The sequence below is a fragment of the Cebus imitator genome, unplaced genomic scaffold (assembly GCF_001604975.1).
Source record: "Cebus imitator isolate Cc_AM_T3 unplaced genomic scaffold, Cebus_imitator-1.0 Scaffold427, whole genome shotgun sequence".
Classification (NCBI taxonomy): domain Eukaryota; kingdom Metazoa; phylum Chordata; class Mammalia; order Primates; family Cebidae; genus Cebus; species Cebus imitator.
The window spans coordinates 1,335,670-1,349,089 of NW_016107742.1; the positions used below are offsets into that span (position 1 = coordinate 1,335,670).

The following is a 13,420-nucleotide window of genomic DNA, read 5'->3' on the forward strand; positions in this document are numbered from 1 at the left end:
CGGGGTTTCACCATGTTGACCAGGATGGTCTCGATCTCTTGACCTCGTGATCCACCCGCCTCGGCCTCCCAAAGTGCTGGGATTACAGGCGTGAGCCACCGCGCCCGGCCTACTACTAGATTATTGCTAGTGTCAGACACACAATAATAATGCCTTACATAGGATAGATGTTTACTTCTCTCTTATGTTAAAAACCAAACAAAAATCCACGTGGGGTAGCTCGGAAGCCTTTGGTTGCGTAGCACTGAATGCATTCGTTTGAAGTGGCTATTACATAGTCAAGTGCAGATGTGGAGTAGGGAGGTGGGCACGTGGGTCTGAAGCTCCGGGGAGAGATGGGGCTGGAAATAATCATTTGTGAGTCATTGGTTGCAGATACTGTTCAAAGCCTTGGTGTCCCCAGGGAGACCAAAGCTGAGCTAAAGACTTAAGTGATGCTGGTGGCTGAGAGTTCATCGAGGAGGGGCTGTACCTGCCCCACCAGACAGGCCCCTTGTCTCCTGTAGCATGCCCTCCAGGACACTGGGGAGAAAACTGTGCCCAGCCCTGCCAATGTCACCATGGTGGGACCTGCCATCCCCAGGATGGGAGCTGTATCTGCCCCCCAGGCTGGACTGGACCCCACTGCTTGCAAGGTACCATCAGAAGGGGAACTCCGTGCCCCTGCCCCAACTTAGCCCTCACCCACAAAGGAGACTAGAGTTTCCTGGCCTCCTGATGCCTGCCTGTCTCCTTGGCTGTCTCCCTAGGTTGCCCTCTGTGGACATTTGGTGCTAACTGCTCCCAGCCATGCCAGTGTGGTCCTGGGGAAAAGTGCCACCCAGAGACTGGGGCCTGTGTATGTCCCCCTGGGCACAGTGGCGCGCCTTGCAGGATTGGTGAGTTCTTTGCCTCCTCCTTTCTACCCATTGTCCCCCGGGAACCGGGACCTAGGTCCCTCATACTGTCCCTGCCTTCCTCTTGGGCACCTTTCCCATGCAGCAGAGTCAAGATGCCATTCTGAGTGACCGCCCCATCCCACACAGGAATCCAGGAGCCCTTTACTGTGATGCCTACCACTCCAGTGGCCTATAACTCGCTGGGTGCAGTGATTGGCATTGCAGTGCTGGGGTCCCTTGTGGTAGCCCTGGTGGCACTGTTCATTGGCTATCGGCATTGGCAAAAAGGCAAGGAGCACCATCACCTGGCAGTGGCCTACAGCAGCGGGCGGCTGGACGGCTCCGAGTATGTCATGCCAGGTGAGCTGGCATGGGGCCTGGAGCACAGAGGAGTGGCTGGCTGATAGGCACAAGAGTGGGTCCTGGGCATGACCCAAAGGGAAACTGAGGAGTGGGGAGGAGGGAGGAAGGGAGGTCAGCGAGGCCAAAGTACTGATCTCCGGGGACAGAACAGCTCTCCTGGACTGCTGCCCATCGCTGAGCTCACCCTGCGCTTGTGTCTGTCATGCAGATGTCCCTCCGAGCTATAGTCACTACTACTCCAACCCCAGCTACCACACCCTGTCGCAGTGCTCCCCGAACCCCCCGCCCCCTAACAAGGTCAGTGCTGGGGGAGTAGTGCCCTGTGGAGGGAAGCGCGCAGACCTGACTCTCTGGAAAGCCCTGTCCTTGCTCTTGCTCTCCCTACTGCACTGTACCCTCTCAGGTTCCCAGCCAGCTCTTTGCCAGCCTGCAGGCCCCTGAGCGGCCAGGTGGGGCCCACGGGCATGATAACCATGCCACCCTGCCTGCTGACTGGAAGCACCGCTGGGAGCACCCTCCAGGGCCTCTGGACAGGGGTAGGTGCCGGGGTCCTGGGCCTCCGGACAGGGGTAGGTGCGGGGGTCCTGGGCCTCCGGACAGGGGTAGGTGCCGGGGTCCTGGGCCTCCGGACAGGGGTAGGTGCCGGGGTCCAGGGTGTCTGGTGAGGGTGGATGTGTGCAGCCTGGCATCCCACCACGTTTGAGTGAGTGTGTCTGGAGATGGGGCTCGGGGTCCCAGTTCTAGAGGGGGTGTGAGCCTGGGGAGGGGACAGAGGGCTGATTGCCAGGTGTCTCCTCCTCAGGAAGCAGCTGCCTGGACCGCAGCTACAGCTACAGCAATGGCCCAGGCCCATTCTATAATAAAGGTATGGGCACAGGGGCAACAAGGGAGGCGGCTAAGGGGGGCTAAGGAACCAGCACCTCCATGGAGCCTGACTTCTTTCCTCTATCCTTAGGGCTCATCTCTGAAGAGGGGCTCGGGGCCAGCGTGGCTTCCCTGAGCAGTGAGAACCCCTATGCCACCATCAGGGACCTGCCCAGCCTGCCAGGGGGCCCCCGGGAGAGCAGCTACATGGAAATGAAAGGCCCCCCCTCAGGATCTCCCCCCAGGCAGCCTCGTCAGCTCCAGCTCCGGGACAGCCAGAGGCGGCGGCATCCCCTGCCACAGAGAGACAGTGGCACCTACGAGCAGCCCAGTCCCCTGATCCACGGTGAGCCTTCCCTCTCCACTGGCAGGAGCGGCAGAGAAACGGGACAAGGGAGGCAGAAAAAAGAGAAGGAGCAGGGAGAGGAGGAGAAGGTGCGATGTGGCAGCAAAAGTGAGGCCTTCAGGGTCAGCCTCCGGCTCAAATGGAGCACAGTGGGGAAGCGAGGTGGACTCTCAGCGTATGTCCTCATCTGGAGAACAGCATGTGTATGTGCCTCGCAGGGCTCAGGATTGAAGTGGTGGTTGTACAGCATTGGGGGGAGGAGTTGGCACCCAGAAAAGTAGGGAGCCAGGCAGGGGATGAAGTCTCCTGGAATCCTGGGAGGTGGGCGGGCTGAGGGGGCTTTCTCACTGGCAGCTGAGGCGCTAAGGGCCTTTTGCTCAGAGCTGCACAACTAGCTGATGGTAAGCTGGGCTATGTATCCAGAGACCCATCTCCTTCTCTTTGCCTTTAAGAAGCTGAAGAGGGGAGGAGAGCGGTGGGAGTTGGGGGAGCCATGCCCTCTCATCCTGTCCTGTACGTTTCCAGACCGGGACTCTGTGGGCCCCCAGCCCCCTCTGCCTCCGGGTCTACCCCCCGGCCACTATGACTCACCCAAGAACAGCCACATCCCTGGACATTATGACCTCCCTCCAGTACGGCATCCCCCATCACCTCCACTTCGACGCCAGGACCGGTGAGGAGCCAGGATGGTGTGGCAGAGGCCAGCACACCTGGCTGTTGCTGCCGAAGGCTGGGGACAGAGCCTGGTGTTCCCTGCCAGGGGCAGGGAGTGGACCGGCCGGCCTTGAACACGAACAACACTTAACGGAGCAAGTGAAAGGAGAGACGGGAGCCTCGTTCCCAGGTTCTACCTTGGGAGACACTGGGCAGCAGGATGCCTATCTCCCTTTCCCACCCCACTGCTCCCAAGGCCCCCAGGGCCCTGTGTACATAAACTGGTGGGTTGAAAGTTGCTAGGTAACTCTGATTCCAGACTGATTTCAAATGTGTGTGGGGTACCTTTTCTGTGCACGCCCGGGCTGGGCTCTGTGTGTGTGTGTTTCTGTGATTTTGGCAGGGTGCCAAGCGCAGGTCCTGTCCTAGGGCACTTACTATTTAGTAGGGAGATGGCCCCAACCCAATTAAGTCTCGCAGTAACCTCCAACTGGCCTCCCTGCATTCATCCAGTGAACCTTCCAATTCGAGGCTCAAAATTTCAAAATACAGGCTGGGTAGTTTCTCCCTACCTGAAAGCCTTCGTAGGTGACCCTTTGCTCTCCTGCCAGTATCAAAACTTTCCAAGGCCTTAAAGGCCCTGCTTGCCTGGCCCGTCTGTCTCTCCAGTCTCACCTTGAACTGTTTTCCTGTTCACTGCACACCAGTGACACTGGCCTCTAGGTCTCCTGTAGGCCACAGGGCCACACTTCTTTCTAGCTCGGGGACTTGCATAGCTGGAGTGCCCTTCCTCCCCCACTCGCCTGTTCACCCCTGCTCTTCCTTTACACCTCCTCCTCAGAGAAGCACCCCACCCTCCATGCCTCTTTCACAGCCCTGACTGCAGCTGTGGACACTCACTAGGTACCTGCAGAAGGCCTACAGGTGCCAGGTGCTTCTTTAATGTGTTCTTTCTTTATGTGATTGTTTGATTAATCACTGCCTCCCACACTAGACTGTAAGCTCCCTGAAGGCAGGAATCCTGTCCTTATGCTCAATATTGGCTCTCCCTTGGCACACAGTAGGGACTCAATAAATGCTCCCCAAAAGGCTGAGCGGCTGACTGGATTAAAGTACCGGTGACTTGCAGTAGCTAAGATAGATGAGCCACCTGGGTGCTCTGACAGCTATAGACTGAATAAGTTGGGGACTTCCCTAAAGGGTGGCATTTCCATGGGGTGACAACACAGAGCTCAGACGTGGGAAGTGCCAGGGGCAGGGGTGCAGGGGGGGTGGGGCCGAGGGGGCTGCAGAGGCTGGAGACAGGATATTAGGAGAGAGTATACAGGCACGCCTTGATTTATTGCACTTCACAGGTAGTGGAATTTTTAAAGAAATTGAAGGTTTTGGGAAATATAGGTGACAGCAATAGGTTAAGAAAAGCCAAGCAAAGAAATTGAAGATCTGTGTCAACACTGCTTTAAGCAAGTCTGTTGGCACCATTTTCCCAAAAGCATGTGCTCACTTTGGGTCTCTGCATCACATTTTGGTAATTCTTGCAATATTTCAAACATTGTCATTATTATTATTATGTGTGTTATAGTGATCTGTGATCAGTGATCTTTGATATTATTGTAATTGTTCTGGGGCGCCATGAACTGCACTCATATAACATGGCAAGCTTAATCAATAAACATTGTATGTGTTCTGACTGCTCCATCGACCAGCCGTTCCCCCAACTCCCTCCCTCTCTCAGGACCTCCCTATTCCCTGAGACACAACAATATTGAAATGACAGTTAATTAATAACCCTACAAGGGCCTCTAGGTGTTGAAGTGAAAGGAATAGTCACACCTGGAGATGTACAAAGAGATTAATGTTGTTTGCATGCTTGCTAATACAGTATCCATTCTGCAGCCTGTAGATTGAGGAGTAATTTTGATTTTCAAGTCTTATTATTTAAGAAATACATTTTGGGCCAGGTATGGTGGCTCACCAAAGCCTGTAATCCCAGCACTTTGGGAGGCCGAGGCAGGTGGATTACCTGAGGTCAGGAGTTCAAGACCAGCCTGACCAACATAGCCAAACCCTGTCTCTACTAAAAATACAAAAAATTAGCTGGGCGTGGTGGCACATGCCTGTAAATCCCAGCTACAAGGGAGGCTGAGACAGGAGAATTGCTTGAACCCAGGAGTCGGATGTTTCAGTGAGCCGAGATCACGCCATTGCACTCCAGCCTAGGCAACAAGAGCGAAACTCTGTCTCAAAAAAGAAAAAATACATTTTGTAAAGCATTAGTTGCCGTAGATAGTGATTCCTCTGATGGATCTGGGCAAATTCAATCTTTTGGATAGGATTCACCATTCAAAATGTCATTAAGAACATTTGTGATTCATGATGGGAGGAGGTCAAAATATCCGTGCTAACAGGAGTTTGGAAGAAGTTGATTCCAATCCTCATGGATGACTTGGAGGCATTCAAGACGTCAGTGGAGGAAGTAACTGCAGATGTGGTAGAAGTAGCCAGAGAACCAGGATTAGAAGTGGAGCCCGAAGACAAAACTGAATTGCTGCAATTCATGATGAAAGTTGAATGGATGAGGAGTTGCTTATGGATGAGCAAAGAAAGTAGTTTCATGAGATGGAATCTACTCCTGGTGAAGACGCTGTGAGCATTGTTGAAATGACAAGAAACGATTTAGAATACTCCATAAACTTGCTCGATAAAGCAGTGGCAGGGATTGAGAGAACTGACTCCAATTTTGAAAAAAGTTCTGTCATGGGTTAAATGCTATCAAACAGCATTGGGTGCTATTGAGAAATCTTTTGTGAAAGGAAGACTCAATTGATGAGGCAAACTTCTCTGTTGTCTTATTTTAAGAAATTGCTACGTCCACCTCAACTTTCAGCAACCACTACCCTGATCAGTCAGCAGCCATCAACATCAAAGCAAGGCGCTCCACCAGTGAAATGATTATGACTCACTAAAGGCTCAGATGATCACTAACATTTTTAGCAATGAATATTTTTAAATTAAGGTATGTGCATTGGACTGGGTGCTGTGGCTCATGTCTGTAACCACAGCACTTTGGGAACCCGAGGTGGGAGGATCACTTGAGGTCAGGAGTTCAGGACCAGCCTGGCCAACATGGTGAAACCCCACCTCTACTAAAAATACAAAAATTAGCTGAACGTGGTGGTGCGTGCCTGTAATCCCAGCTACTAAGGAGGCTGAGGCAGGAGAATTGCTTGAACCTGGGAAGCAGAGGTTGCAGTGAGCTGAGATCACTCCACTGCTCTCCAGCCTGGGTGACAGAGTGAGGCTCCATCTCAAAAAAAAAAAAAAAGCTATATGTATTTTTTGGAGACATAATGCTATTGCACACTTAACAGACTACAGTATACTGTAAATATAATTTTATATGCACTGAGAAAAAAAAGTGGTGTGACTCACTTTATTGCCATATTAACTTTATTCCGGTGGTCTGGAGCCCAACCCTTAGTGTTTTGGGGGCATGCCTTTATTCAAATAGGGTCCAGCAGGGCAGAGTCATCAGGGTCTAGAGTAGGAGTCAGGTGATGACTTTGAATCCCAGATTTGTAAGAAGTGTGACTCACCTTATTAACTCGTTAGCTGATTAACTGAGTTCCCAGAGACCCCCTCCGGAGGCTAAACAGGTGGGGGACGAGAATAGAAACTAGCACCACACCAACGAGATGGGTTCCTCCAGACTTCTTCCACCAGGTGCCCTCTCCTTACTGGACAGGTGGGTGGACGCTGGAGAGTGGACCTGCCCTCACCTGGATTCTCTCTGGTGTCCTCCGACTGCCCACAGCTGAGATCCCTACCCCGCGCAGTCCGCCCGCTCCCCCCGGCTCAAGTCCAGGGTGACTTCAGATCGCCCGCCCTCGCCCTATCCCCGTCCCCGCTTCGGTCCTGTCTGGGAACCACTAGTTTCCCTCTGCCATGGCTCCGCGCAGGTCCTGGGTCACCCTAGCCCTTCTCCTTTAGCACAGGCTCGGCCGGCCCTGGGCCTCCTGGGCCCATAACTCCTGCGATCTCCGGCCGCCCTCGCCCTGCCCGCTCCGCCAGCCCGGTCGGCCCCTCCCGCTCTCGCCCCGCCCCTCCCGCTCTCCCCCCGCCCCCCCCGCTCTCGCCCCGCCCCTCCCCCTCTCCCCCCGCCCCCCCCCCTCTCGCCCCGCCCCTCCCGCTCTCGCCCCGCCCCTCCCGCTCTCGCTCCGCCCCCTGGGCGCTCCCCTCGCCTTGCTCTGCCCTGCGACGCCCCCTGTCGGCCCCGCGTGCTCTCTGCGGTTGCCCCTTTCCTGCGGTCCCGCCCGCCTCGCGCGGTTGTCTTGGAGAGGGACTCGTAGGCGACGCCACTGCGGGCGGGTCGGATCCGGTTCCTGGACACGGAACAGAGACCCCCTGATTCAGCCACCCCAGAGTGAGCCCCATATAGTACGGTTCTACTTTCCCGCCCCGACGAGGGTGCCAGAGACGCTGCGGACAACACCAGCATGTCGAGCGAGCAGGGCGCCCCGGGGGCCTCGCCCAGGGCCCCGCGTCCGGGAACCCAGAAGTCGTCTGGCGTGGTGACCAAAAAGGGAGACCGCGCGGCCAAAGAGAAGCCGGGGACTGTTCTGCCTCCCGTGGGCGAGGAGGAGCCCAAAAACCCTGGTACGCTGGCGCGGGGGTTGGGGGATGGGGCCTCCAGGCTGGTCACTGCTCGACAGCTGTGGCTGAACTCACACATACCCAGGTTGAGTTTCTGAATCTCGGCTTGATACATGTTTGAATGGAACTTGATCTTAAAGAACCCACACTTTGGTTTGGGATGCTGACAAATACCAATAAGATGTGATAAGATAGAGAAGAGAGGAAGGCCCAGGGGTGAGGGCACGGGGTTGGGGGAGGGATGCCAGGAGGTGCTTTTGAGCAGAGTTTATAGATGTTCATTCATTGATTCAACAATTACTTTCCAAGTGCCAGCCACGAGGCCAGGTATGTCACAGAAGAGAACGAGAGGGACACAGCCCTACTCCCATGGGGTTTACATCCTCTGGGAAAAGAAAACGAATAGAATGGTGTAAGTAGAGGTGTGGCCCTTTTTGTTGCAAGTGATAGAACCCCAACCAAACTAAGCACAGAGGGGAAATGTTTCGGAAGACTTCTTGATACAAGTCTGCTAGCTTCAACATTACTGGACAAGAACTTACTGTCTCTGGAATCGAAGTAAAAAACTTGGGAAAAGGCTCTGCTCGCCCAGCATTTGCCAGGTGCTATCTCCTCGTCAGTGCTGGTGGGTGGGGGAAGGAATTATAAGAGCTGGGGAAAGAGGATCTTCTGGAAGGGAAGACAAGACAGTATAGAATCCCCTACAGGTATAATGCACACACACACACACACACACACACACACACACACACACACACGCAGCATGGCTGCTGTATAGAAAATGGGGTGAAAGGGGCAGAGAGATGAGTCACCAGACTATTTCAACAGTGTAGTCTGGGGACAGTGGGGGTTGGGATAGGGCAGTGAGATTGGTGAGGGGTGCCTGGGTTAGGCTCCTCAGAGAAACACTTTGAAGGTAGAAGTAATAAGAGTTGGTGAAGGAATGGACAGGGTGGGGAGTGAGGGACAGAGCAAGAATGATTCTCAGGCTTCTGGACTGGGCACGATTTGGGAGGAGGTGCCGCTCATGGAGATGGGAAAGCCCGAAGGAGGTGCATATAAGGGAAGAGCTTTGGGGGGTGATGCCAGCTGGACAGCTGGACACGTGGGTCAGCAGTGCCTAGGAGAGGTCACGGGTGGCGTTGTGGCTTTGGAAGCTGCTGATGTTCTGGCACAGTTAAGTCCTGGCAATGAGAGAGACCCCTCCAGGAGGCAGGGGGTCTGTAACTAGAGAAGAGCAGAGGGCTCAGGACCCAGCCTCACAGGTTGTAGAGGACGAGGAGCTGGCAGGGGAGTCTGAGCAGCCAGCAGAGAGGGAGGAGAGAATGGGAGTGACGCCTGCACAGGACCTGGATAGGCAACATGGAGGTCACGGTGGCCTTAGCAGACACCCTGGAGTGCTGCGGCAGAGGCAGATGTGGTCTCGCTGATGGCCCATATAGAAATGAGTAGGGATTTAGAAGCAGTCCTATCTAATGGCTTCTATTTCTCAAGAAACTATGAGCTGAGACCATTAGTGAGCATGAGGAAGGGGTGTAGGAGCAGAGGAGAGCTGTGCTGTCTGACAGGTGCTCAGGTGCAGAGAACCCGTTTCCACCGCGAGGGCGGCGCTGTTCTCGGGGTTTGAGAGCAGGGCTTCTCTATAGGTGTTGTCCGACCAGCCACTTCAGCATCATTTGGGAAGTTGCCAAAAATGCAAAATCATGCCGGGCGCCTGTAATCCCAGCACTTTGGGAGGCCGAGGCGGGTGGATCACCAGGTCAAGAGATCGAGACCATCCTGGTCAACATGGTGAAACCCCGTCTCTACTAAAAATACAAAACATTAGCTGGGCGTGGTGGTGCGTGCCTGTAATCCCAGCTACTCAGGAGGCTGAGGCAGGAGAATTGCCTGAACCCAGGAGGCGGAGGTTGCGGTGAGCCGAGATCGCGCCATTGCACTCCAGCCTGGGTAACAAGAGCGAAACTCCGTCTCAAAAAAAAAAAAAAAAAAAAAACCCGCAAAATCATCGGCCTCACCCGGGCTACAGAATCAGAATCTCCGGGAATAGGGCCCAGGAAATGGTTTTAACAGGCTCTCCAGGTGATTCTTAAAGATGTTAAAGTTTGAAAATCTCTGTTCTTGAGAAGGGAGGTATGAGTGAAGCAAGGAGGCATGAGGGGCTCTCCCAGCAGAGGGAAGTTTGGGAGGGCTGGGAGGTGTGCAGGAGCCAGCCAGCCCAGGGGTCACTGCAACTTGGCTATGCCTTCTCCTACCTGCTTTGCCCACTTAACTGTGCACCCGGGGTCCCGCCGATGGCCAGACACAAGAGGAACATACCTCTCACAGCTTTCCCCATGAACCCTCGAAGCTCTCTTCGTTCTGCCAGTCCCTCCGTGCCCTCTGGCAGGCTCCCTATTCTGTGGAGCTCCAGGTTGTCTGGCACGTGGCAGGGCCTCCGGTCCTAACTCTAGGAACCACTTTTTAGTGGGGAGCCAGAAGGAGCAAGGATCTCTTGAAGACGCAGAGCCTCAGGCTCGCATAGCACCGCCCTCAGGATGAGTTGGGGTGGGCAAGTGTGAATTAATATAACTCACACATGAGTTAATATTTCTAAAGCATTTTAGAACTGGACATGAGGAAGTGCCATATAAACACACTGGACAGAGGAAGTGTTAAATAATAGTGTGGTTTTGCTGCACTTGGTCATTTGTGTAGGGAAGGGGTGGGAGTAGAAAGGAACTCACGTTGGGCCTGCGCGTCTCCCTCCCAGGGACCCTGAGCCGTTCCAGCAGGGAAGGAACACTTGTGACGAGGCCGGGCTGGGGACAACAAGAGAGGTGGAGGCCGGGCTGGGAGTGGAGAGCAGGGGTGGCAGTGGGTTTGAGCTGGGGGTGGGGAAGCCAGCACACAGAAGAGGCGACACCATTGTCTACCATGCACGTCCCTAGTCCCCTTTCTTCCAAGCGTTTGCAAGTTGCTAGTTCCCCGTTTTTCCAGGCATTTGCAAGTTGAATGGCTGTAAGGATGTCGGTCTGAGGAGGGGCGCCAGTCCGCGCGGGTGAACCTGAGGAGCCAGGGATGGGCGCGGCCCCTTCTCTCACGTCCCTGCCTGTCCCCGCAGAGGAGTACCAGTGCTCAGGGGTCCTCGAGATCGACTTCACGGAGCTCTGCACGCGGTCGGGCTACACGGATTTCCCCAAAGTTGTCAACCGGCCCCGCCCTCACCCGCCCTTTGTCCCCTCCGCCTCTTTGTCGGAAAAGGTCACCCCAGGTGAGTGGCAGTGGAGCTGGTGCCTACCTGGGCCGCCTCGACCATCCTCACCCTCTCTTCCCAAGCCAGGAGAATGGCAGGACGCGGGGCATGTGTGTTTGAATGGGGGGATTCGACCAGGCCGGTGAGGAGGTGGAGGGGTCTCCCGTCTTTCTTTCCAAATCCCAGCAGAGGCGCGCGTGGCCGGGGAGGCAGCGCCCGCAGGCCGGTGCCTCCCACGCTGGCGGTGCCCTCCAATCCCACCTAGCCACCTGTGGGCCGGCAGGGCGTGGGGCGCGGGGAGGCGGCTGCTCCCTTCCCTTCTCACCTCTTCCAGAAGACCCACGGCTGTCGGGGTCCTGCAGCCTTAACAGTCTGGAGAGCAAATACGTGTTCTTCCGGCCCACCATCCAGGTGGAGCTGGAGCAGGAGGACAGCAAGTCCGTGAAGGAAATCTACATCCGCGGTGAGCCCGGGTCCCCCGCCCGTCCGCGCTCCCTCCCGCTCCCCCGGCGCCTCCCAGGCCTGAGGCGCCTGCCTCCTCTCGGCCCGCAGGTTGGAAGGTTGAGGAACGGATTCTGGGTATTTTCTCTAAATGCCTGCCCTCGCTCACCCAGCTACAGGCCATCAAGTGAGGGGCACTGGGGGGATGGGCAGGAGGCCCGCGTGAGAGGTGGGGCCCCTGGTGGCTTGGGGGAGAGAACCAAGGGGGTGGGAGACCCTGGGGACTGTGGGAGGTGGGGGTGGGGGATGCGGAAGGGTGTCGCTGGAAGGATGGTGTGGGAAGCCGTTTCCAGTAGGAGGGGACCTCTAGCTCTGTGTTTTTGCACTTCCCGCCCATGCCAGCTTGTGGAAGGTGGGGTTGACGGATAAGACCCTGACCACCTTCATCGACCTCCTGCATCTCTGCTCATCCACACTCAGGTCAGCAGACCCGGCGGCCCCCAGTGGCTGTGCGGGTGGTCAGAGGGGAGCAATGTGGGCATGGAAGTGGCTGACTCCTGTGGGCCTGGCTAGCATCCCTGTGAATCAGAAGCCGGCAATGTCTGTTGGATCATGATACCCCCATCAGACAAGAAGCCAGGTCCGCTTTTCTGCCCACACCAGTATCCAAAGAGCCTGACCTTCCAGGGCTCATCCTCTGCTCTGCATCAGTCCCATTACCCTCCACTCCCTCCCCAGAAGTTCTCTCTCTCCTTCATGGCTGCCTGGAGCCCTGGTCCTGTACCAGAGGCTGGTAAGACAGAGTTCATGTCCTCCAGGAACTCGCAGTCCAGCGAGGGAGAGAAAAGGACACAAGAATAAGTACTGCAGGGCAATGTAGACTGGTGATGGAGGACTGGTTCATCGGGGGAGGGAGTCGGGCAGAGAGAAGTATCACCCCACTTTATGGGGCAGGAAGACCTGAAAGACTGCCTGGAGGAGGTGGTACTGAGTTGAAGAAGGCCTGGGAGCAGGCCAGAGAGGGAATTAGGAAAGGGCATTCTTACATGGGAAGGAGCAGGAGCAAGGCATGAGGCAGGGTAACTACAAGTTGTGGTTGGGAGTGTCAGCGGAGAGTCTGATTCAGCCCCGCCCCTTCTCCAGGCTCCCACAGCAGCTTGCCCTCTCTTGCTTCATGGGGGCACCCCTCCTGTGGTGGCTTACCTGTCTTCCTCCTGCGGATGGCAAGGACGCTCCTTGAGAGCAGGGACTGTATCTTCTTCAGCTGGGGGTCCCCAGCGCTCTGTGTAGAACACCATGAAACATATTTCCTTCCATCATGGTAATTAACTAGCAGAAAACAACTATATGAATTCATCTGTAAATAATGTGTAAAAGTAAGTCCTCGCAACATAAAAAAATTAAACTGAATGTAACCGAGTTTACGTCACAGATGAGGCAGCCTGAAAGGTTGAACAAAATAAGAAATCGCCAGAGCAAATTTTTACATAGAGAAATTTCTGGCCATTAGTTCAGTTTTTGCTGTGACTTAGAACAGGACCGCCTTTCTCACAGCACTGTTAGAGAAGCCACTGCCATGTGGAGGGTTATGTCGTAGTTATCTATTGCGTGTGACAAATTAACCCTGAGATGCAGTGGCTTAAAAGAACGCACATGTGTGATCTCACAGCTGCTGTGAGATGACCTGGGGGTGGGCTGGCTGAGTGCGCTGGCCCAGGGTTTGAGGTTGCCGTACAGCTGCCGGCTGGGACTGCAGTTAACCTCAAGGACCAACTGCAGTGGTGAATCTACGTCCAGACTCGCGTGTGTGGCTGCCTGGGCCTCTCCACAGGCTGGCTGAGTGTCCTTACCACGTGGCAGCTGGCCATCTGAGAGAGTGCCAGGGAGCACTCAAGACGGAAGCCACGGCCTTCGTAGCCTAAACCTGGAAGTGCTGGAAGTGCTGTCCCATCTCTTCTGCTATGTTCTGTTCATTAGAAGTGAGTC

At 55.2% G+C, this 13,420-nt stretch overlaps 2 protein-coding genes across 17 annotated transcripts in view; both read left to right on the forward strand.

Moving 5' to 3' along the window:
- PEAR1 (platelet endothelial aggregation receptor 1) overlaps positions 1 to 4,803 on the forward strand; it is a 23,342-nt gene extending 18,539 nt beyond the window's left edge. For all 5 annotated transcript variants that reach the window (XM_017510048.2, XM_037731866.1, XM_037731865.1 and 2 more), the window contains 8 exons: positions 507 to 635; positions 750 to 878; positions 1,026 to 1,238; positions 1,450 to 1,538; positions 1,645 to 1,777; positions 2,044 to 2,106; positions 2,197 to 2,451; positions 2,977 to 4,803. In XM_017510048.2, coding sequence (XP_017365537.1) covers positions 507 to 635; positions 750 to 878; positions 1,026 to 1,238; positions 1,450 to 1,538; positions 1,645 to 1,777; positions 2,044 to 2,106; positions 2,197 to 2,451; positions 2,977 to 3,128 — 1,163 coding nt within the window. In that variant the 3' untranslated portion in view covers positions 3,129 to 4,803. The remainder of the gene's footprint in view (positions 1 to 506; positions 636 to 749; positions 879 to 1,025; positions 1,239 to 1,449; positions 1,539 to 1,644; positions 1,778 to 2,043; positions 2,107 to 2,196; positions 2,452 to 2,976) is intronic.
- Positions 4,804 to 7,411: 2,608 nt separating this feature from the next.
- LRRC71 (leucine rich repeat containing 71) overlaps positions 7,412 to 13,420 on the forward strand; it is a 12,309-nt gene continuing 6,300 nt past the window's right edge. For 8 of the 12 annotated variants that reach the window (XM_017510051.2, XM_037731893.1, XM_017510057.2 and 5 more), the window contains exons 1-5: positions 7,415 to 7,761; positions 10,862 to 11,011; positions 11,328 to 11,456; positions 11,546 to 11,621; positions 11,837 to 11,914. In XM_017510051.2, coding sequence (XP_017365540.1) covers positions 7,602 to 7,761; positions 10,862 to 11,011; positions 11,328 to 11,456; positions 11,546 to 11,621; positions 11,837 to 11,914 — 593 coding nt within the window. In that variant the 5' untranslated portion in view covers positions 7,415 to 7,601. Of the gene's footprint in view, positions 7,762 to 10,861; positions 11,012 to 11,327; positions 11,457 to 11,545; positions 11,622 to 11,836; positions 11,915 to 13,420 lie in introns of all 12 variants that reach the window. The other 4 variants (XM_037731895.1, XM_017510056.2, XM_037731894.1 and 1 more) reach the window with 4 other exon arrangements.